The sequence below is a fragment of the Panulirus ornatus genome, chromosome 1 (genome assembly GCF_036320965.1).
Source record: "Panulirus ornatus isolate Po-2019 chromosome 1, ASM3632096v1, whole genome shotgun sequence".
NCBI classification, from domain to species: domain Eukaryota; kingdom Metazoa; phylum Arthropoda; class Malacostraca; order Decapoda; family Palinuridae; genus Panulirus; species Panulirus ornatus.
Window position 1 is genome coordinate 338548 of NC_092224.1, and position 25657 is coordinate 364204.

Sequence of the window (25657 nt, forward strand, 5' to 3'; positions counted from 1 at the left end):
CTTTTCACTGCTTCTAACAACTTGCCTCCCACACCATATATTCTTAATACCTTCCACAGAGCATCTCTATCAACTCTATCATATGCCTTCTCCAGATCCATAAATGTTACATACAAATCCATTGGCTTTTCTAAGTATTTCTCACATACATTCTTCAAAGCAAACACCTGATCTACACATCCTCTACCACTTCTGAAACCACACTGCTCTTCTCCACTCTAAAAGAGGAAACAGAAGGAGTCACGCGGGGAGTGCTCATCCTCCTCGAAGGCTCAGATTGGGGTGACTAAATGTGTGTGGATGTAACCAAGATGAGAAAAAAGGAGAGATAGGTAGTATGTTTCAGGAAAGGAACCTGGATGTTTTGGCTCTGAGTGAAACGAAGCTCAAGGGTAAAGGGGAAGAGTGGTTTGGGAATGTCTTGGGAGTAAAGTCAGGGGTTAGTGAGAGGACAAGAGCAAGGGAAGGAGTAGCACTACTCCTGAAACAGGAGTGATGGGAGTATGTAATAGAGTGTAAGAAAGTAAACTCTAGATTGATATGGGTAAAACTGAACGTTGATGGAGAGAGATGGGTGATTATTGGTGCATATGCACCTGGGCATGAGAAGAAAGATCATGAGAGGCAAGTGTTTTGGAAGCAGCTGAGTGAGTGTGTTAATAGTTTTGATGCAAGAGACCGGGTTATAGTGATGGGTGATTTGAATGCAAAGGTGTGTAATGTGGCAGTTGAGGGAATAATTGGTGTACATGGGGTGTTCAGTGTTGTAAATGGAAATGGTGAAGAGCTTGTAGATTTATGTGCTGAAAAAGGACTGGTGATTGGGAGTGCCTGGTTTAAAAAGAGAGATATACATAAGTATACGTATGTAAGTAGGAGAGGTGGCCAGAGAGCGTTATTGGATTACGTGTTAACTGATAGGCGCGCAAAAGAGAGACTTTTGGATGTCTGATCATTATCTTGCGGAGGCGAAGGTGAAGATTTGTCGAGGTTTTCAGAAGAGAAGAGAGAATGTTGGGGTGAAAAGAGTGGTGAAAGTAAGTGAGCTTGGGAAGGAGACTTGTGAGAGGAAGTACCTGGAGAGACTGAGTACAGAATGGAAAAAGATGAGAACTAAGGACGTAAGGGGAGTAGGGGAGGAATGGGATGTATTTAGGGAAGCAGTGATGGCTTACGCAAAAGATGCTTGTGGCATGAGAAGCGTGGGAGGTGGGCAGATTAGAAAGGGTAGTGAGTGGTGGGATGAAGTAAGATTATTAGTGAAAGAGAAGAGAGAGGCATTTTTTGCAGGGACATAATGCAAATGAGTGGGAGATGTATAAAAGAAAGAGGCAGGAGGTCAAGAGAAAGGTGCAAGAGGTGTAAAAGAGGGCAAGTGAGAGTTGGGGTGAGAGAGTATCATTAAATTTTAGGGAGAATAAAAAGATGTTTTGGAAGGAGGTAAATAATGTGCGTAAGACTAGGGAGTAAATGGGAACTTCAGTGAAGGGGGCTAATGGGGAGGTGATAACAAATAATGGTGATGTGAGAAGGAGATGGAGTGAGTATTTTGAAGGTTTGTTGAATTTGTTTGATGATAGAGTGGCAGATATAGGGTGTTTTGGTCGAGGTGGTGTGCAAAGTGAGAGGGTCAGGTTAAGTGATTTGGTAAACAGAGAAGAGGTAGTAAAAGCTTTGCGGAAGATGAAAGCCGGCAAGGCAGCGGGTTTGGATGGTATTGCAGTGGAATTTATTAAAAAAAAGGGGGTGACTGTATTGTTGACTGGTTGGTAAGGTTATTTAATGTATGTATGTCTCATGGTGAGGTGCCTGAGGATTGGCGGAATGCTTGCATAGTGCCATTGTACAAAGGCAAAGGGGATAAAAGTGAGCGCTCAAATTACAGAGGTATAAGTTTGTTAAGTATTCCTGGGAAATTATATGGGAGGATATTGATTGAGAGGGTGAAGGCATGTACAGAGCATATATATATATATACATATTTTTCAAACTATTCGCCATTTCCCGCATTAGCGAGGTAGCGTTAAGAACAGAGGACTGGGCCTTTGAGGGAATATCCTCACCTGGCCCCCTTCTCTGTTCCTTCTTTTGGAAAATTAAAAAAAAACGAGAGGGGAGGATTTCCAGCCTCCCGCTCCCTCCCCTTTTAGTCGCCTTCTGCGACACGCAGGGAATACGTGGGAAGTATTCTTTCTCCCCTATCCTATATATATATATATATATATATATATATATATATATATATATATATATATATATATATATATGAATGTAGGTTTGCGGCAGGGGTGTGTGATGTCTCCATGGTTGTTTAATTTGTTTATGGATGGGGTTGTTAGGGAGGTAAATGCAAGAGTTTTGGAAAGAGGGGCAAGTATGAAGTCTGTTGGGGATGAGAGAGCTTGGGAAGTGAGTCAGTTGTTGTTCGGTGATGATACAGCGCTGGTGGCTGATTCATGTGCGAAACTGCAGAAGCTGGTGACTGAGTTTGGAAAAGTGTGTGGAAGAAGAAAGTTAAGAGTAAATGTGAATAAGAGCAAGGTTATTAGGTACAGTAGGGTTGAGGGTCAAGTCAATTGGGAGGTGAGTTTGAATGGAGAAAAACTGGAGGAAGTGAAGTGTTTTAGATATCTGGGAGTGGATTTGGCAGCGGATGGAACCATGGAAGCGGAAGTGGATCATAGGGTGGGGGAGGGGGCGAAAATTCTGGGGGCCTTGAAGAATGTGTGGAAGTCGAGAACATTATCTCGGAAAGCAAAAATGGGTATGTTTGAAGGAATAGTGGTTCCAACAATGTTGTGTGGTTGCGAGGCGTGGGCTATGGATAGAGTTGTGCGCAGGAGGATGGATGTGCTGGAAATGAGATGTTTGAGGACAATGTGTGGTGTGAGGTGGTTTGATCGAGTGAGTAACGTAAGGGTAAGAGAGATGTGTGGAAATAAAAAGAGCGTGGTTGAGAGAGCAGAAGAGGGTGTTTTGAAGTGGTTTGGGCACATGGAGAGGATGAGTGAGGAAAGATTGACCAAGAGGATATATGTGTCGGAGGTGGAGGGAACAAGGAGAAGAGGGAGACCAAATTGGAGGCGGAAAGATGGAGTGAAAAAGATTTTGTGTGATCGGGGCCTGAACATGCAGGAGGGTGAAAGGAGGGCAAGGAATAGAGTGAATTGGAGCGATGTGGTATACCGGGGTTGACGTGCTGTCAGTGGATTGAAGCAGGGCATGTGAGGCGTCTGGGGTGAGCCATGGAAAGCTGTGTAGGTATGTATATTTGCGTGTGTGGACGTATGTATATACATGTGTATGGGGGGGGGGGGGGGTTGGGCCATTTCTTTCGTCTGTTTCCTTGCGCTACCTCGCAAACGCGGGAGACAGCGACAAAGTATAATAAAAAAAATAATATAAAAAAATATATATAACGCGGGAAATGGCGAATAGTTTAAAAGATATATATATATATATATATATATATATATATATATATATATATATATATATATATATATATATATATATATTTTTTTTTTTTTTTTTTTTTTTTTTCATACCATTCACCATTTCCCGCATTAGCAAGGTAGCGTTAAGAACAGAGGACTGGGCCTTAGAGGGAATATCCTCACCTGGCCCCCTTCTCTGTTCCTTCTTTTGGAAAATTGAAAAAAAAGAAAAAAAAAAATGAGAGGGGAGGATTTCCAGCCCCCCGCTCCCTTCCCTTTTAGTCGCCTTCTACGACACGCAGGGAATACGTGGGAAGTATTCTTTCTCCCCTATCCCCAGGGATAATATATATATATATATCTTCAAACCAACACCTGATCTACACATTATCATTTCTGATGCCACATTTTCCCTCCTAGATCTAATGGTATGTGCATTTAACCATCCTCTTAATCACCACTCTCCCATACAGCTTAGTAAACTCAGATTTTTACCTCTGAGAATTGAACATTTACTTTTATCCTCTGGGCCTTTATGCAGTGACACTATTCTGGTATTCTGCCAATTGTCTGGCATCTTTCCTTGAACTATACCTACATCAAAAATTATAACTAACCAGTAAACAACCCTATTATTCCTTTTCTCGAGAAATTCGTCTGTAGTCCAACCCACTCGTGCCTCTGTGCCACAGTTTGTCCAACGCAAGACATTCAGCATCTCTCTCCCTTTTCACCAAACCACTTACACTGACCCTTTGGCTTTGCATATCTCCACATATCGCAGCTCTGCCTCCATGTCATCTAACGCATTCAACAGTTCTTCAACATACTCACTCAATCTCCTATTCATCTTATCTTTCCGTTACCACTTGCTCGCCAGTTCTTATCACTAGTGTTCCTTTTTCCTCTCTTGTTCTCCTCACTCTGTCTAATTCCCTACAAGACATTTCATTTTCCCTGAAATTTGCTGATACTTTCTTACCCCAAGTCTCATTTGCTCTTCTTTTCAGCCCCTGAACTTGCTCTTGTCCTCCCAAGTCTCTCTTTCCTTTCTCAGTAACATGCTCCTTATCCTACCTCTTACTACTATTCTTCACACGTCCCACATTCTGTATGCCTAACACTTCTGTTACAAATATAATTATCCCCCATTCCTCGCCCATTTCTCTAGTTTTGTTTAATTTCACCTTTTGCTGTTCTTCACCCAATCTCTCTTGTGCATCCTCACTGTGCATCCTCACACATACCTCTTTCCCAAGGTCTCTCACTTTCACTTGCATCATATCAATATCATTTATTCTTTTCCCAATGATTCTACAAACTTTCACACTCGACCTCACCAGGAAGTGATCAGACACCCCACCAGCTACCCTTCTCCAGACATTTATGTCCAAAAGTCTCACTTTAGCGCACCTGTACTGCCCGCTTACCATTAACCCCACATATACACATGCATGTACCTCCTTGTAAACCAGGTATCCCCTAGTCACTAGTCCTTTTTCAGCACGCAGACCCAGAAAATGTTCAACACTTTCAATCAATGAGTAACCTTTGCCCACAATTATATCCCCACCTGCACCATACCCTCTCTTTACTTAAATCATCCATCACTATTACTCGATTCTTCGCATAAAAATTAATGAGGTTTTCATTCAGCTTTTCCCAAAATATTCATTTCCTCATTCTTTCCATTACCACTTTCAAAAGCACTAACAGTTACCCACTTCTCGTGAGCCCTTCCGTCTTTACCCACATCTGTCTGGAGCTCACTTTCTTGCACTCTTTCACACATTCCCAGAACTCCCTCTTCAACAGAAGTGCCAGTCTCGCCCTTGCTCTCGCCCTCATCCTATCCACAGCCTTTAATCCTAGGATATTCCCAATCCGTTCCTCCCCCTTTCCCTGCAGCTTAGATTTAGAGCCAGATCATCAGGTTCATCTCCCCAAACATACTTCCCATCTCTCCCTTCTTCTCATCCAGGTTAGATCTATGCTCTTTTAGTATACCCCTAAAACTTCAAACAGGATAAGCACTCCTCGTTTAGCTCTTTTCTTTTGTCCTATCGATTAGAAAATGGAGTACAAGGACGGGAGGGTCTCCGGCACTCACTTCTGCCTCTCAACACTAATATGGGGACTAAGAAGCAAACTGAAGTCAAATCAAGAAACAAAAATTTAAGCAACCTTTCAAGAATCATATTTTCTTCAACAGATCTAGAATTGAGAGAGAAAACGAAAAGAACGATCAAGAATGGTTGTTTAACAATGCAACCATAATTTATCAAAAGCAGGCCTTGCCTTAATTAGGCTAGTCACGATACTTGTTATACAAGTTAAAAAAAAAAGATAATTCAGAACTGATGAGGATACGTTGTAACAAAATAACAGAAAACGTACAGTAAGGGACAGATTTGACAACAAAATGCTAAGACAAGAACATAAGTAAAGGTTGAGATGCTAATAAAATGTTTAGGTTCCTTACCAACTGAAGACATGACATTTCACACGCAGTATCGCGAACACCAATCAGAAATCTTTACTAGTTAAGAGTATAAAGCCACTGGTATTCTCTGCTCCATGCCTGTAGGGTAACTGGCAGCCACTGGCCTGCATTTTGAAACCCGCTTCATATATTGGGTGGTCCTGCGCATGCGCAAATTCTTGAACGGCAGTTGTTGCTGGTTTAAGCTATGTGAACGACCCTTGTGCTCAAAGATACGAGACCGGAGTTGTCTCGTTGTCTCGCCAAATATTTGATTCAACTGACGACTGCAAGCAGTCAGGGATTACCTATCTATGAAGGTACACTCATACTGCAATACGTCATTGATCTTGAGCATCGAATGGCATGAAATTCGTGAGAGATTTCTCACACTACTGATTAATCTAAATCAAAAGAAACTTCTTCCCAACTAAGTTGATCTCCGATCAGGTGATCAACGTGCAGGAGCCACGCCAGTAGCCGACCCACGATCACGTAAACAAGCACTTGATGGGATCGTAAACAGTCATAGATATCCACAATTACCAAGTTCTTACGAAGCATCAAAACTCCAAGTAAATTTATATACAACACATATACAAATGGACAAGTGATTAACAACAATACACCAGCAGATAAGAATATTCTGGTCGAGAGCATTACTCTACAAATGCTAATTCGTAACACTTATGATTTACCTCTCCGACTTCTTAGACATGTGGCAATGTCGCGCACACAGGCTTGAGGAACTACTGACGTGAGCTGTTACCATAGTTGATGATCGTACAAAATCATTACAAAACTTGTCACTTTAATAAACGAAATTTGAATGTACTCTAGCCTGGTGAGCTGTTGACGTAGTATAGCCAAACCGTCAAGGATCACGTACAAAAATTACACTCAGACAACGTAAGCACCAGCACCTACCAATCACCCTCACTCTCCAGTCTTCACGACAACAGAAATTGCATTCGGCTGGTTTCCGTATTACCTCTCTGCGTCAGTCGTTTAGAGCCCAAGCGGTCTCTACAAACTACCTTGTCTACTATCGGACCTCAACAAGACTGACAGAACAGGAAGGGTGACAATACACGATGTACATCGACCGTATTTCCAGCAGCTGCTTCTCCACGCATGAGTGGCAACTCAACGGGTAGAAAATGCTGTCCGCGTCGAGTTGTCCTCCCTGTTGCACTTGTCTCCTCACCTCCTCCCTGATGCACTGGTCTCCTAACCTCTTCCCTGATGCACTGGTCTCCTCACCTCTTCCCTGATGCACTGGTCTCCTCACCTCCTCCCTGGTGCATTGGTCTCCTCACCTCCTCCCTGATGCACTGGTCTCCTCACCTCCTCCCTGGTACACTGGTCTCCTCACCTCTTCCCTGATGCACTGGTCTCCTCACCTCCTCCCTGGTGCACTGGTCTCCTCACCTCCTCCCTGGTGCACTGGTCTCCTCACCTCCTCCCTGATGCACTGGTCTCCTCACCTCCTCTCTGATGCCCTGGTCTCCTCACCTCCTCCCTGATGAACTGGTCTCCTCACCTCCTCCTTGGTGCACTGGTCTCATCATCTCCCCCCCCCCCCTGTTGCACTGGTCTCCTCACCTTCTCCCTGGTGCACTGGTCTCCTCACCTCCTCCCTGGTGCACTGGTCTCCTCACCTCCTCCTTGGTGCACTGGTCTCTTCATCTACCCCCCCCCCTCTCCGTTGCACTGGTCTCATCACCTCCTCCCTGATGCACTGGTCTCCTCACCTCCTCCCTGGTGCACTGGTCTCCTCACCTCCTCCCTGGTGCACTGGTCTCCTCACCTCCTCCCTGATGCACTGGTCTCCTCACCTCCTCCTTGGTGCACTGGTCTCCTCATCTCCCCCCCCCCCCTGTTGCACTGATCTCCTCACCTCCTCCCTGTTGCGCTGGTCTCCTCACCTCCTCCCTGATGCACTGGTCTCCTCATCTCCCCTCTGTTGCACTGGTCTCCTCACCTCCTCCTTGGTGCACTGGTCTCCTCACCTCCTCCCTGATGCATTGGTCTCCTCACCTCCTTCCTGATGCACTGGTCTCCTCACCTCCTCCCTGATGCACTGGTCTCCTCACCTCCTCCCTGTTGCACTGGTCTCCTCACCTCCCCTCTGTTGCACTGGTCTCCTCGCCTCCTCCCTGGTGCACTGGTCTCCTCACCTCGTCCCTGGTGCACTGGTCTCCTCACCTCGTCCCTGGTGCACTGGTCTCCTCACCTCCTCCCTGATGCATTGGTCTCCTCACCTCCTCCCTGATGCACTGGTCTCCTCACCTCCTCCCTGATGCACTGGTCTCCTCACCTCCTCCCTGATGCACTGGTCTCCTCACCTTCTCCCTGATGCACTGGTCTCCTCACCTCCTCCCTGATGCACTGGTCTCCTCGCCTCCTCCCTGATGCACTGGTCTCCTCACTTCCTCCCTGATGCAATGGTCTCCTCACCTCCTCCCTGATGCACTGGTCTCCTCACCTCCTCCTTGGTGCACTGGTCTCCTCATCTCCCCCCCCCCCTGTTGCACTGATCTCCTCACCTCCTCCCTGTTGCGCTGGTCTCCTCACCTCCTCCCTGATGCACTGGTCTCCTCATCTCCCCTCTGTTGCACTGGTCTCCTCACCTCCTCCTTGGTGCACTGGTCTCCTCACCTCCTCCCTGATGCATTGGTCTCCTCACCTCCTTCCTGATGCACTGGTCTCCTCACCTCCTCCCTGATGCACTGGTCTCCTCACCTCCTCCCTGTTGCACTGGTCTCCTCACCTCCCCTCTGTTGCACTGGTCTCCTCGCCTCCTCCCTGGTGCACTGGTCTCCTCACCTCCTCCCTGGTGCACTGGTCTCCTCACCTCGTCCCTGGTGCACTGGTCTCCTCACCTCCTCCCTGATGCATTGGTCTCCTCACCTCCTCCCTGATGCACTGGTCTCCTCACCTCCTCCCTGATGCACTGGTCTCCTCACCTCCTCCCTGATGCACTGGTCTCCTCACCTTCTCCCTGATGCACTGGTCTCCTCACCTCCTCCCTGATGCACTGGTCTCCTCGCCTCCTCCCTGATGCACTGGTCTCCTCACTTCCTCCCTGATGCAATGGTCTCCTCACCTCCTCCCTGGTGCACTGGTCTCCTCACCTCCTCCCTGATGCGCTGGTCTCCTCACCTCCTCCCTGGTGCACTGGTCTCCTCACCTCCTCCCTGGTGCACTGGTCTCCTCACCTCCTCCCTGGTGCACTGGTCTCCTCACCTCCTCCCTGGTGCAATGGTCTCCTCGCCTCCTCCCTGGTGCACTGGTCTCCTCACCTCCTCCCTGGTGCACTGGTCTCCTCACCTCCTCCCTGGTGCACTGGTCTCCTCACCTCCTCCCTGATGTACTGGTCTCCTCACCTCCTCCCTGGTGCACTGGTCTCCTCACCTCCTCCCTGGTGCACTGGTCTCCTCACCTCCTCCCTGATGCACTGGTCTCCTCGCCTCCTCCCTGATGCACTGGTCTCCTCACCTCCTCCCTGGTGCACTGGTCTCCTCACCTCCTCCCTGGTGCACTGGCCTCCTCACCTCCTCCCTGGTGCACTGGTCTCTTCACCTCCTCCCTGGTGCACTGGTCTCTTCACCTCCTCCCTGATGCACTGGTCTCCTCACCTCCTCCCTGTTGCACTGGTCTCCTCACCTCCTCCCTGATGCACTGATCTCCTCACCTCCTCCCTGGTGCACTGGTCTCCTCACCTCCTCCCTGATGCACTGGTCTCCTCACCTCCTCCCTGGTGCACTGGTCTCCTCACCTCCTCCCTGATGCACTGGTCTCTTCACCTCCTCCCTGATGCACTGGTCTCCTCACCTCCTCCCTGTTGCACTGGTCTCCTCACCTCCTCCCTGATGCACTGGTCTCCTCACCTCCTCCCTGGTGCACTGGTCTCCTCACCTCCTCCCTGGTGCAATGGTCTCCTCGCCTCCTCCCTGGTGCACTGGTCTCCTCACCTCCTCCCTGGTGCACTGGTCTCCTCACCTCCTCCCTGGTGCACTGGTCTCCTCACCTCCTCCCTTTCACATTACCAGATTTGGTTAAAAAAACATATTGGGCGTTTGGTGCAGGACATTAGCCAATAAATTCATATCATCACCCTGAGTGAATCATCAAACTATCTCCTGCTTTGTTATCAACCTCAGTTAAAACTACCTAAGACCAAATTGCACAACTCGCAGCTAGGGAGACACCTTCTTCAGACAACAAAAATAAAACAATCCTATAATCACAAAATTCTTATGATTTACCAGATTTTATATGTCAACCGTTCCTCTTAGCACATAACCTAATATTCAATGCTCACATCATTACATGTTCTCTTACATGGATTTATAACCGTTTTCATTAGCTACAGGAGTTGGGGACCTCCATGGTGTTGCAGTTAGCGTTCCCGACCGTGACGCATTCACGGGCTGCCCAGGAGCGAACACACTGGTTCGAATCCTGGTTGTGGCAGTCTGTCTGCAGTAAACCTAGCTGTTCATCCATCCATAGGGCTTAGTCGATAAAACGGAGACCTGGCTAAGGCTGGGATATATATATATATATATATATATATATATATATATATATATATATATATATATATATATATATATATATATTTATATATATGTATATATATATATATATATATATATATATATATATATATATATATATATATATATATATATATATATATATATATATATATATATATATTCCTATGAGTCCACGGGGAAAATGAAACACGAAAAGTTCCCAAGTGCACTTTTGTGTAATAATCACATCATCAGGGGAGACACAAGAGAGGAATATAACAGTCAGTTGATATACATCGAAGAGACGAAGCTAGGACGCCATTTTGGCGTCCTAGCTTCGTAGCGCTGCTGATCCAGCTCATGGTGACGGTCAGTCGATTACTGCTAAGTTTAGTCCTGATCAGATAACTGCTGATTGGTAATCGCTTGTTTGTTAATGATGGTTGGTATTGCAAATATTGGCATGTGAGGCGTCGGGCATATTTCTTGTTTCTGTGTTTAAGCGTTTGCTAACCTTAGCGCCTGCTGGCTTTATCATGAGGTACTGAGTGTCTTGTCTCCCTGTGGCTGGCAGGTATACGCTGGTGGAGGCCATTGACGGGGAGTGGGGCCGCCTCCTGCCCAACGGCTCCACTACCGGCATGATCGGCATGTGTCAACGCCAGGTGAGGCTCACTCTCCCTCCCCTCCGCAACGTCTGTGATGCAATAAAATGTCTGGACACTTTAGATGCAGAGATTGCAATTGTAATCATCGCTTGAGATGTCATATACATCAAGTCATTAGTTTCATTCATCCAAACCACAAATCTGGACCCAACAAGGATGACGGTGGCCACAAATAATGATGATGATCATAGCAATATCATTCTTGTTTCCATTTACACACTTACGGAATATGGACAGCAAACTGTTCCACATTTCTCCATGTTTTTGTTCTTGTAGTTAGTGTTTGATACACATGATTCTAAATGTTGTAAATCATAGGTCTGTATTCTTCACGAGTTTTGCATCGTTTGCATATCCATTATTTGCATACTCGCCCCCGAGTGATCACAGTTTGCGTAAAGCTTATTTTGATATAGAGCTGAGCAAGGCTCAGTGCTGGATCGTAGGAGTGAGTGCACTGACGGCTCATGCTGAGCCCATGTCCCTCCCTACTCACCTTACCAAACCACATTCGTCTTGACCACTTATCATCAGCATCATCACGTAATCATCATACTACTTCTTGTGCCAGTGTTGCTTGTCTACTGCAGGAGGTGGACATGGCACTGGGGCCCTTCAGCATCACCTACGTCAGGTCCAAGATCATCGACTTCTCTGAGCCGCTCTACATCGACACCGTCGGGATCTTCCTGCCGCGACCACGTTTAGAGAGGGACCTGGCGGGCTTCACCAAGCCCCTCGCCTGGAAGGTGCTGTGAACCTTCTCTAGTGTCGTGACCTCTCACCTATGCATTGACCTGGCTTCTTGTAGCGTAATGACCCAACTATCGGTATAGTAAATACCCTATCAGAGGGGCAGTAGCTTTTCAGTGGCAGAGACACCCACCTACCAGTAGTGTAGGAACTTACTTCTCGGTGATATAGTAAATCATCTCTCAGTGGCGCAATAAGATAATGTGTTATAGTGTCCTGTGTGGTGTAGTAACCCCTGACAGGTGATATAGTAATCCTTCAGTGAGGTAGTGTTGTGATGACCTTTCAACGGTGATGCACTGTCCTCTCAGATGTGTACCATTCCCTCTATACTGCAGGAACCTTCCTCATTTGCCAAACATTCACTCCTGAATAGTTGCTCTAACTGTGCCAACGACTAGTTCGTCCTTGTGTTGAGCACTGCTCCTAAACCTACGGTCGCTTGAGGGTCGCGTCCTTGTTTGATAGAGTTGAGTCTAAAGTGGCATAAGTCTGACCTCGGAACACTATTCATTCTCCACACGTCATGCTGTTACCTTTCTCTCTGTCCTCCATAGATCTAACTCTGGTCTTTACTTACTAAACCTGACCGCTTAAGTACCTCCGCCATACCTGAGCAAAATACTGCTCCGCGAGCCACTGCTTCTCATATGTACACCGTGGCCGTTGGCAGTCTTCTGTGATCACCAGTATGCTTTTCGCAGGAAAATCCTGTGCCATATTATTCCTTGGGCGCTAATGTTTAAGCATTATTTTTCATAATAACTTTAGGTAATCCTGCGTCCTGGTCTGAGGTGTCTCGAAGGCATTTGTCGCAGTTTGGTAAACGAAGTTTGATTTCCTTCCTTTCGTATCTCCGGCTTCCCTTTTGATCAGTCTATTTCTGTGGCTGCTGACGGATCAAAAGCCGCTCCTCCCGGAGTCATCAGCAATGTACTTCATGATTCTCTTCCAACTTGTTATTGACTACTTTTTTCCTGCATAAATGGCTCAGTTCACCCATGTGTAGGTGACATTTCCACCTACCAGCACATCTTCCAGGTCTCCTCCGGATTACCTCGCCTGATCTACATCTCTCCCCGTCTCATCTTTTACGAATTCAGGTAGACGTAAGCCAATTCAGTTTGGTGCTTTTCAGACACTTTTTTCCTTCTCTGAAGTTCGTAATGACCTCCGTGTTCTTTGCGGCTCTTTGGGTTCATCATCAGTATAATATTCTTATATACTGCAGCGTGTGATATATCTTGGCAGTTGCACATGACACAAATTGCTAGATATATGTTTCACAACTTGGTCTGGTTCAGATGCCGAAGATTCTACACTCCTGAGCGGCTGCCGCAGTTATGCAAAAGATTGATTCGTCTCTGTATAGGTGCTGTTCTGGCACCTGAGACGGTTATAGCTCAGTGTCCTTGCCAGACGGAGTTCAGCCCGGGATAATGCACCGGCACCTACTATCCCAGTTGGACCTCTGAACTCGAGCCACTTTCCCCGAGCTGTGCTGTAGTTTTTCCTTCTGTTTTCAACCCATGTTTTCTCGGTCTCTCCTCCCGAGAGCTAGCTGGGTCACACAATATTCAGCAAGCAGCAATGTAGCACGAAGGCCATTAGCATCCTCAGTGTGGTCTGCTGTGGCGTCAGTTTCCTTCCTTTCACTGCTCAGCCTTAGAACTGCTCACTCTCTCATCCAGCCAGTGTGACTTGTTTCTCTTTGGAATGAAAGCTATTCACTTCCTGAAAGTTTTCGAAGTGCTCGTTTCATTTTCCTTTCTAATTTCTTACCTGCCTTAAGTTTTCATTTAAGACCCGATCTCACTGAGGACTTCTCTCCCTGACGGAGAATCTTGCCATAAAAAAGAAAAATCTAGATGAGCAGCAAGCTTTCATTGGTACAAAAACCTCTCAAAAGTGTACTTGCGATAATCTCTCAACTCTCCCTGTACTTTAACCTCTCAGATGCACATTAGTCTCTCAGTAGTATAGTAACCTGTCATGAGTTTTTACAAAGAAGCTTTGCATTTGTGCATTAAACAGTTAGGCCACAGTTAGGGCCTGCGGTAACTTCTCAGTGGTGGTACAGTTACCACTTACTGGTGAAAGGATTTCTGTGTAGTGCAGTAACATCTTTGTAGTGAATTAACATCTCATTAACAGAGTAACGTTTCATTAGTGCAATAACGTCTAGTTAGTGCAGTTAAGAGGCACGTGAGAGAGGCCAGCACAGGAGGCAGGAAGGAAAGGTTAACTTAACAACAGTTGGGAAGGTTAGGAAAGCAGGCGGTATAGATATTTGAAGGATACGAGAACAATAAGTTACAGGAAGGAATATGCCTGTTCAACACACGGTCTTGAGGCGAGAGTAGATCCGATCACTCACTGGACGCTCTCCGGGCAGGTTTGGATGGTGTTGCTGATACTGTTGGTGGTCAGCATGACATTGGGCGCCCTTCTCAACTGGCTGGCCTTCAGGTGGTCCCTCCCGAACGTTGGTAAGGCTGTTGGTGGCCACTTGTTTCAGCCCATCTGGATCTGGAAGGCTCTGTTGGTGGAACGTGAGTATCTGGCTCGACAAACGGTTCACCAAGTATGGTTGAAAAAAAATTATTTCACTAATGTGGATATTGAGCAGATGAAACGCATATGAGGAAACCTGAATAAGGTAAACAGACCATGAAAAAATGACAGTCAGTAAAGATATCTTATTTTACGGTACTATACATGTGTCTGCCGTAGACAAAAGCAACTCTCTTCGTTTCCCGTTTCTCCTCGAATTCCACCTGGGATGACTCTAACATTCCTTCACTCCCTAACGCTCCTCTTACTAATTCTATGCCACTCTCCGTAATCTCTTTTCGGACTGGCCGGAAAGTGCTTCTTTCTCTGGAAATAAGCAAGGTTTATGGTCCTAATGGCAACCATCCCCGCGTACTAAAAGAGTGTGCTTCTGAACTTGCACCTGTGCTTGCTCGTCTGTTCAGTTTCTGTTTAAAAACCATAATTTTTTCTTCATATTGTATGCGTGTATTGATACATGCCATTCTTAAGAAGGGTGACCATTCTAACCCCTCTAACTATCGTCCTGTTGCTTTGACATCTACCATATCCAAAGTCTTTGAATCCCTCATCAACTCCCATGTCCTCAGAAATCTTGAATCACACAGTCTTCTCTCTGATCACCAGCATGGCCTCCGTAAGGCGATGTCCACTGTAGATATTCTTTCCTCTCTTACTAATGTCTGGTCATCATCCTTGAAAGATTTTGGGGAAGCCTATACAGTTGCATTTGACATATCCAGAGCTCTCGACAGTGTATCGCATCGTGGTCTCATCTCTAAGCTCTCCTCTTTTGGTCTTCCTCCCTCACTTTGCTCCCTCATATCTAGCTTCCTCTCTGGCCGATCTATCCCTACAGTTGTTGATGGAGCAGCCTCTCCCCATTTCTCCATCAGCAGCGGCGTTCCTCAAGGTTCTGTCCCCTCTCGTGCACTTCTCCTTTTCAGCAACGATTTCTTCTCTTCCACAATAATCAAATGCACTCCTGCGCTGATGACTCAACATTGCATTCCTCCACGTCCTTCAGTTCCACTCCTTCTCTCACCCGATCTGCATCTCATTAGGGTAGACGCATCTGGTTAAGTTAAATGCCTCCAAGACCCAGTTTCTGCCTATTTCTATCCAAAATTCCTCACAACTTTCCTCTCGCCTGTAAGGATTCTGCAATGCCACCTCTTGACTCAATGAAAATACTTGGTATTACTGTAACATCCACTCTATTTTGCAAACCCCAGATCATGGAAATAGATAAGTCTACTTCTAAGAAAATGAGAATCCTGTTTAGATGTCGAAATTTCTTTTCTGAATAGTTGCTCCGATTATACAAACGATTGATCCTCCCTTGTATGACTACTGCATTCGCTTCTGGGGTGGCTTTTGCAGGGTTGAGTCGAAAGCGGTCCGACTTATAAACTCATCCAGGCTAAATTCAAAACTTGATCTATTTGTCCTACGCTGCAATGTTGGCTCACTTTCCCTCTCCCAAAGGTACTAATTTGGATTTTGCTTCTGAGAGCTGGCTGCTTGTGTGCCCCTAACATTGGCTAGACTACGCAATACATGGTAAACTGCTACATCATATGATTAATGTGTGGCCATTGACAACTCGAGGCTGAACGGTTTTGTTAACGATTTCTTTCTCTACCCTCTCATGTCTTTCCCTGCAACTATGACTTGGCACATCGTAAAAGACAGGTTTTTCACTTCCTCCAAAATTCGTAAATACTTTCCCTTATTTCATCTTTTCTCCTTTCATTAACCTCTCTATATTTCAATTAAGGCCCAGCCTTAATGTGCATTTTGATCCGTGACTGGAGCCTCCAACGTAAAAAGAAAAAAAAATTGATTGAAAAAATAACCAAGTCTTCAGTCTCCACACCATCCTGGACTTACCGTTCGCCTCCGCTTCCTAGCTATCGAGGTGCCGCCCAAGTCCCTGACGGGTCGCGTGCTGCTGGGGTCGTGGCTTGTGGCGGCGGGGATCCTTGGCGCGGCATACCAGGGTGTGCTGACCTCCCTGCTGGCCGTGCCCAGGGTCTCCGTGCCCGTGGACTCTCTCCGTGACCTGGTCAACTATGGCCGCATCCCATGGGCTATAGAGCAAGGCACTTCACTTCACCAGCTGTTTGGGGTGAGCATTTATACACTACAAATTTGTAGAATGAAATAAAGAAAAATAATCTGTCTACGCTGTCCACCAACATTCAGAAGGAGCGTGCGTGAGTAGTCATATGCATGGCATACATGTCTTATTTTTTGAGTCATTATGAGTTGGCAAATAAACTGATAAAAATTCCTGCTTCAAGGTCTAGTCACAGCGAAACGATCATCCCATTTTCATTATGCACAGCCGCCTCCACAGCCAACCGGGACAGTCAGCGTTGTCACTCCTCTCTCTCCGTGAAGTGTTGAACCCAGGCAGTATCGATTCGCTACTTCGAAGCTTTCATCAGTGACCTGAGGTGGAGGGAGCGGGAGACGACTGAGGCCGGCGTGTGAAGGGGTAACAAAGTAAGGAAGTAAATAATGGTGAGGGATGAAAGAAGAATTCACCTGCATACAGCATTTTATGAAGCAGGTATAGAAATACGCAGGACTAAGCAAAAAATGCTGAGAGTGATGTTAAACGCAAATTAGAACGTTATTCGCAGCTTGTGCGAGAGGTCTGAATTATTCCATGATAATGCAACTCTCTCTCTCTCTCTCTCTCTCTCTCTCTCTCTCTCTCTCTCTCTCTCTCTCTCTCTCTCTCTCTCTCTCTCTCTCTCTCCATTTAATTAGCACCTAGACACACAGGCACACACACATAGGCCAAGTCCTTCCGTCAATAAAACCAAGTCAAAGATAAGCTTTACACATGCTGGGTTTGGTTCATGTTATGTGCTAGGTTAAGGACGCATTTAGTTACAGTCCTTGATCATTCTGTTCTCGATATAGTTACCCAGGAAGCTCTCACACATCTTCATGTATAATGAATTTGGTAAAACAATGTCATTTTGCAGCACATCAGTATGGTTGGCCGTGTGCATGATGAGATGTGATAATGTCAGAAGGGCTGGGATCAGCGCCACACAGGTGGTGAGACGTTGTGGTGAGCAAACAATCTTACTATGGGAATGTGGATACTATACGGTGGTGGTGGTGGTGGTGATTTGGTTGAGGGAAAGTTATAACAAGTTATTACATCTCGTCCGCTGTTCAGGTTGGAATATATCCTGTGTTTCTTGTTAGCTTTCGGCAATAACCAAGAGTATGAGAATGTTTGCCGCTGTATGTTAAAAAACGCGATTAAACGAGTTCATCTGACGATTCCAATGATATGCGAGGTTTAATACAAGATTATTGATTAGCATTGTGTGATGCAAATTTGAAAAGCTGATAAAATGGGTATGAATAAGAAAATGTCGGCTGGCCAGATAATGGACATTGTGTCATGCTCACGTGTCATTTATATCATTAGTTGGTTGAGGAGGATGGCGTTGGGTATATTCACTAAGTTATTTCAAAGCTCATCTCCAAGGCGAAGGCATCGAAAGAGTCTCTTGCCATCTTATCGACCATTGCTAGGATCAATGTGTTTATGAATCACACATGACGACTCCCAGCTAATATGTGACTGATCCCGCAGTGATCATCACCACCGCCACAGAACCTCACTCCCACCACACTCCCACCACACTCCCACCACACTCACGCCACACTCACACCACACTCACGCCACACTCCCACCACACTCCCACCACACTCACACCACACTCACGCCACACTCCCACCACACTCCCACCACACTCCCACCACACTCACGCCACACTCCCACCACACTCCCACCACACTCACGCCACACTCCCACCACACTCACGCCACACTCACGCCACACTCCCACCACACTCACACCACACTCACGCCACACTCCCACCACACTCCCACCACACTCCCACCACACTCCCACCACACTCCCACCACATTCATGCCACACTCCCACCACACTCCCACCACACTCACGCCACACTCCCACCACACTCATGCCACACTCCCACCACACTCCCACCACACTCATGCCACACTCCCACCACACTCACGCCACACTCACGCCACACTCCCACCACACTCACGCCACACTCACGCCACACTCCCACCACACTCATGCCACACTCCACACTCCCACCACACTCCCACCACACTCACGCCACGCTCACGCCACACTCTCACCACACTCACGCCACACTCACGCCACACTCCCACCACACTCACGCCACACTCCCACCACACTCACGCCACACTCCCACCACACTCACGCCACACTCCCACCACACTCACGCCACACTCACGCCACACTCCCACCACACTCACGCCACACTCACGCCACACTCACGCCACACTCCCACCACACTCACGCCACACTCCCACCACACTCACGCCACACTCCCACCACACTCACGCCACACTCACGCCACACTCCCACCACACTCACGCCACACTCCCACCACACTCACGCCACACTCACGCCACACTCCCACCACACTCACGCCACACTCCCACCACACTCACGCCACACTCCCACCACACTCACGCCACACTCCCACCACACTCACGCCACACTCACGCCACACTCCCACCACACTCACGCCACACTCACACCACACTCCCACCACACTCACGCCAAACTCACACCACACTCATGCCACACTCACGCCACACTCAGACCGCACTCACGCCACTCTCAAGCCACACTCCCACCACACTTACGCCATAATCACGCCACACTCACGCCACACTCACGCCATACTCACACCACACTCACACCACACTCACGCCACACTCACGCCACTCTCACACCACACTTACACCACACTCACACCACACTCACGCCACACTCCATTAAAAAGCCAACCATTGGCCTCATTTTCCTGACGTCTTATATTATGCTTCTTGCATACTGAATCGCCATTACATGTTCAACATTACAGGAAACCAATGAAGTTTGCGTAATGAATATTAACATCCACGAGACATGTATAACCACGTGCAAACACTCACCCATACAGGATGCAACATACGGTGCACATTTATTATAACTGAAAAGGTTTGAAAGCTTCCTGGGTTATCATACTGAGAACAAAATGGCTGAGGACTGCAACTATTCGAATGCTTCCTTGACCTGCTACATAGATCGTGAAAGTTATCCATTACGACAAACCCAGGAGCTGTAGAGGTCAGCTTCGAGCTGGTGACATTTTCTCCTGTGGATGAAGGGAAGAACATGGTGTGTGTGTGTGTGTGTGTGTGTGTGTGTGTGTGTGTGTGTGTGTGTGTGTGTGTGTGTGTGTGTGTGTGTGTGTGCGCGCGCGCTCGCTAATTACAAGGGGGAGGGGAGGCTGCATTATCATTGACTAATTCAGACCTCTAGTGCAAGCTGCGAATAACGTTCTAATTTGCGATTAACATCATTCTCAGCATTTTTGCTTCGACATAAGTATTTCTGTATTTGCCTGAAAAAAGAAAAAAATTACATTGAATGTAGGTGTCAACCATCAGTGACTCCTCCCTCATCCCTCACCATCTTTCCCTTCTTATGCTGTTACTTTGTCACCCCCTCACCGCCGGCCCCAGTCGTCTCCCGCTCCCCCACCCCAGGTCACTAATGAAAGCTTCAAAGTAGCGAGTCGATACTCCCTGGGTTCACACCTCACAGAGAAGAGGATTGACAACGCTGACTGTCCCGTTTGGAAGTGAAGGCAGCTGTACATGGGTTCGAGTCCTGGCTGTTGGAGGGTATCATGTGTTCTATGAAAGTTCGCGTTCATATGCACTATATTCGTGTTAAGCTGTGTTTATGAAACTGTCCACTTTGTGCACAGGGCAGTTATTCTGCACAGTTTGTATAGTGGGCAGTGTGACTGACTGACTGGACAGTCATAAACTAACTAACCTGCCAACTATATGCACTGAGCAACACTATGTGGGAGATTTCATGTCTCCCGCCCTTCCTGCACCTGTTGTCAGCTCTACATAATCATCAGATTTAACAACATCTTTAAGGCTAATAATCATGCAAAACACAAAACAGTAACATCCTACGTAATAAAGTTAAGAATTATGCAAAACATTATCCGTACTCAGTGCAACAATTGGTGTCTCCTTTCTTGACAATAACTAGATGTTTATACTCCCTTTACTGACTGGATGTAAATTCATGTTTTCATAAGTTCCATCGACAAGAGCTTAATAGAGAGTTTCAAAACGTCCAGCTGACTATAATAGACTTAGATGCTCGTGACCACACTAGTTTTAGCATTCACTTTAATGGTGTAAAATAAGGAATATCTAGATATGTCAACAGCAAATATTGGTACGCAACATTAGGATATATAGTATCAAGGCTGATAATCAGTTACAATATAGTGATGGAGTAATCCCTCCATCCATTATAGCCCCGCTACAAAGGAATATTTCCTAGTAATAAGTTATAGCTTCGATACGAACCTTTAGACCTGAAATAAAAGCGTTAAGGCAAGAACGTCTGTACTCTACCCTGAGAATGTAAGTGACTTACTGATCTAAAGAAGAAAGTTCTCTGCTATAAGAACTGTTTACATGCGCCGGTGTGAGGCAGGATGCGGAGTCGGGTGTGCACAAGCAGATCAGCGACGGCAGCTTCCTGGTGACCAGTCTCTTCGAGGAGAGAGAGCGGATGAAGGAGGAGAGGTTCGCCATCATCTGTGACTTCTTCTCCATGAAGAAAGTAAGTTTCTGAAAATAATCGTGATAACAATGTTAGATGGTATGTGTCAGAGCAAGGATTTTTTTTCTTTATTATTTGTTCTTTGTTCAGTATTACCTCAATGAATACAGAATCGTAATGAGCGATTACAAATGCCGTAAAAGATTGACAGTGAATAAGTCGAAAAGATTTCTCATTTAAAGTTTTGATATAAGAACAAAAGTAGAAAAGGAAAAAATTTTGCTTCATGAGAAAAGATTTTTCCCCCTGGAATCAAAACCATAAAACGTAAAAACATTAGAGTAAATGTGAATATGAGCAAGATTATTAGGTTATAGAATGGGTTGTATGGAAGAGGGTGGATGTGTTGGAAATTAAATGTTTGAGGACAATATGAGTTGTGAGGTGATTTGATCGAGTAAGTAATGAAATGGTAAGGGAAATGTGTGGAAATGAAAAGAGTGTGGTTGAGAGAGCAGAAGAGAGTGTATTGAAATAGTTTGGTCACATGGAGAGAATGAGTGAGGAAAGATCGCCAAAGAGGATATATGTGTCAGAGGTGGAGGTAATAAGAAGATGCGGGAGACAAGGTTGGAGGTGGAAGGATGGCGTGAAAAAGATTTTGAGCGATCGGGGCCTGAACATACAGGAGGGTGAGATGCACTCAAGGAATAATTGGAACGGTGTTATATACCGGGGTCGACGTGCTGTTAATGGACCGAACCAGGGCATGTAAAACGACTTGGGTAAACCATGGAAAGGTCTGTGGTTTCGGTGCATTACACAACGCTTCGAGTTACTCTGTCCATGCCTTTCACCCTCATGTATGATCAGACTCCAGTCACTCTAAATCTTACTTCCTTCATCCTTCCATCTCCAGGTTGTCTCCTCTTCCTTGCGCCTCCACTCGACACATATATCGTCGTATCAACCTTTTCTTACTCATTCCTTCCATATGTCCAAACATTTCATCGCATCCTTTTCAGTTCTATCAACCACACTGCTATTACCACACCTCTGTCTCACTCTTTTATCATATATATTCAATCAAACCACCTCACACCACATATCGTACTCAAACATTTTATTTCCAGCGCATCTACCCTCCTCCGTACAACCATACATCACCGCTGGGACTACTATACCTTCAAACCTACCCAAATCTTAATAATGTGACAAGGTCTTCTTAACTGAGACAACTGGAGTCCAGTGAATGGTGGACAAACAGCACCGTGCAGTACCGGCGGTGGTGGCGAGAGCTAGGAGCAGCAGCTGCGGGTGTGGCCTGCCACAGGTGTTGATGTTACCTCTGGTGGCAGAGTAGTAAGGTACATGTAATAGGCTGGCATGGCACAGGTGCTGGTGTTACCTCCAGTGGTGAGTGAGTTGGTGAGGTGCAGAAGGTTATATGTTGGCTGACACTAGTGGCAGCCTAAGTCAGATGCAGGAGGTTACTGGTTGGCCTGGTACAGGTGCCGCTGCCTCCGTTGGTAGGCATGTCGCTCAGTAACGCGTTGCAAGAGAAAGTCCTCCTGAATAAGTAGTGATGATTTAAATCAATTTGTTTGCACTTGAAATCCACTATTATCAAAACGTTATGGTCGTCAAGATGGGACTGCTGCTGTTACCTCCTGTATCACCCTGATTGTGTTTTCATCATTTTCTTCTGGCCTGCTTCACTATATCTTTGTTTAGGATTGTTCACCAGAACAATTATGCAAGCCCCGAATTTGTCTTCTGTTCCCTTCCTTCTTATCGTACAGACTTAAGGAAAGGTTGGATTTCATCTTTCTTTAGTAAGTTTTGTCTCAGTACTTCCACTAACATCATAGTTTAGCTTCCTCTATATGATCCTGAAATTCAAATTTCTTACAACTCACTCCCAGTCCGTCTACATTTGTCTGCCCTGCCTTTAGCCTGATCCTCCACAACTCGATATCCCTGATCTTTCCGCTGGTGATGTGGCTGACAAGCTTTCGTGCTTCCTCAACCATTCTTCATTTATCACCCCTTGTTCTCTTGTTCTGTCCTCTTGCATTCCCGAGCACTGTCCGGTATAATACTCCATTCTGAATGTAATCTTGACCGTCTTTCCTCGCTAATCTTATTCGTATTTTCCTTTATTCCTTCTTTTTTTTTTTTTTTGTTCCTTAATGCTTTCCTCACCTATTCGAAAGCCAATTCTTTGTCCTCATCTTCTCCTACCTCCTCTATACTTTTCTCCCCTCCTATTTACTTAATACCTCTATTCATTACCTTTCTTCCGTCGTCTTTACTTACTTCCTTTACCTGATTTTTTCTTTATGTCAAGAGGTTAGTGTTCACTATCGCCTACACTTCTAGCTGCGACGGCAGCGATGATACGTGCAATCATAAGTGGGCTATGTGGATCCCTCACTCCTGCTCGCACCCATACATTGCTCTCCCGATAACCCCTCCTCATTGCTTCCTCCCACACCACATATTCTCAACACTTTTCACAAGGCATCTCTCTTGACCCAATTACACGCTTTCACCATCTTTATGGATGCCGTACAAAAGTCCATCTCTTTCACCAAGTATCTGTCACATGAATTTACCGAAGCAATCACCTGATCCGCATATCCTTCACTCGTCCTCAAGCCATTTTACTACTCAAAAGACTGATGCTTTGTGCATGTTACCTTCCTCTCCATCTCACCTTACAACTTATCATGAACTCAACAGACATATCTCTGTAATTCGAGCATTTAATTCCATCCCCTCTTTATATATTTAATGCCATTATACGAGCAATCTGCCTGTCCCCAGACATTCATCTCAGAACCACACGTACACAAAAAATCTCATCTAAATCAACGGCAGTGTCATCCTGTGCTCGAGCCTCCACCTGGGTTAGCTGCCACCCGACCCTCCTGCCCAGGATTCAGATCCTGGCCTGTGTGGCATTCATAGCCATGCATCGTTAACCACAACACCACAGTAGAGCTCCACACTGTTGTCATATGATGCAACAGGTGTACATATGATGCAACAGGTGTACATAATGCTTGTATCTGTCAGATCATGAGTGACGACTACAGCAACACGGGCATGTGCAACTACTACATCGCCAAGGAGGTCATCTGGTCCACTGCCATGGCTTTCGCCTTCCCCAAGGGCAGCAGACTCCCGGTGCACTTCAACAAGTGGTAAGACTGTCCGTAGGGCGCGGGAACCCAGTCCCACTGTACACAGCTACGCTGCTCAGAATAACTTACTACAGTATTCTATGAAAAGAATATCATGTCTTCACAAGAATCTATCCTCGCGTGGATGACCTTTTGCGCGCGCGCGCCCGTGTGTGTGTGTGTGTGTTTGGAGTGATCACTATTTGCGTATACGTAGAGACCTTTACACTAATGTGTTTCCGTATATATATATATATATATATATATATATATATATATATATATATATATATATATATATATATATATATATATAGGTTGTTTGAGTATTCCTGGTAAATTATATGGGAGGGTATTGATTGAGAGGGTGAAGGCATGTACAGAGCATCAGACTGGGGAAGAGCAGTGTGGTTTCAGAAGTGGTAGAGGATGTGTGGATCAGGTGTTTGTTTTGAAGAATGTATGTGAGAAATACTTAGAAAAGCAAATGGATTTGTATGTAGCATTTATGGATCTGGAGAAGGCATATGATAGAGTTGATAGAGATGCTCTGTGGAAGGTATTAAGAATATATGGTGTGGGAGGCAAGTTGTTAGAAGCAGTGAAAAGTTTTTATCGAGGATGTAAGGCATGTGTACGTGTAGGAAGAGAGGAAAGTGATTGGTTCTCAGTGAATGTAGGTTTGCGACAGGGGTGTGTGATGTCTCCATGGTTGTTTAATTTGTTTATGGATGGGGTTCTTAGGGAGGTAAATGCAAGAGTTTTCGAAAGAGGGGCAAGTATGAAGTCTGTTGGGGATGAGAGAGCTTGGGAAGTGAGTCAGTTGTTGTTCGCTGATGATACAGCGCTGGTGGCTGATTCATGTGAGAAACTGCAGAAGCTGGTGACTGAGTTTGGTAAAGTGTGTGAAAGAAGAAAGTTAAGAGTAAATGTGAATAAGAGCAAGGTAATTAGGTACAGTAGGGTTGAGGGTCAAGTCAAATGGGAGGTAAGTTTGAATGGAGAAAAACTGGAGGAAGTAAAGTGTTTTAGATATCTGGGAGTGGATCTGGCAGCGGATGGAACCATGGAAGCGGAAGTAGATCATAGGGTGGGGGAGGGGGCGAAAATCCTGGGAGCCTTGAAGAATGTGGGGAAGTCGAGAACATTATCTCGGAAAGCAAAAATGGGTATGTTTGAAGGAATAGTGGTTCCAACAATGTTGTATGGTTGCGAGGCGTGGGCTATGGATAGAGTTGTGCGCAGGAGGATGGATGTGCTGGAAATGAGATGTTTGAGGACAATATGTGGTGTGAGGTGGTTTGATCGAGTAAGTAACGTAAGGGTAAGAGAGATGTGTGGAAATAA

At 46.0% G+C, this 25657-nt stretch overlaps 1 protein-coding gene across 1 annotated transcript in view; it reads left to right on the plus strand.

The window, feature by feature from the left end:
* Window positions 1–25657, plus strand: part of LOC139753156 (probable glutamate receptor) — a 51509-nt gene that overhangs the window by 7252 nt on the left and 18600 nt on the right. The window contains exons 2-7 of the mRNA XM_071669366.1: window positions 11041–11131; window positions 11725–11883; window positions 14283–14439; window positions 16354–16571; window positions 21054–21182; window positions 24204–24331. Of these exons, the coding sequence (XP_071525467.1) occupies window positions 11041–11131; window positions 11725–11883; window positions 14283–14439; window positions 16354–16571; window positions 21054–21182; window positions 24204–24331 (882 nt within the window). The remainder of the gene's footprint in view (window positions 1–11040; window positions 11132–11724; window positions 11884–14282; window positions 14440–16353; window positions 16572–21053; window positions 21183–24203; window positions 24332–25657) is intronic.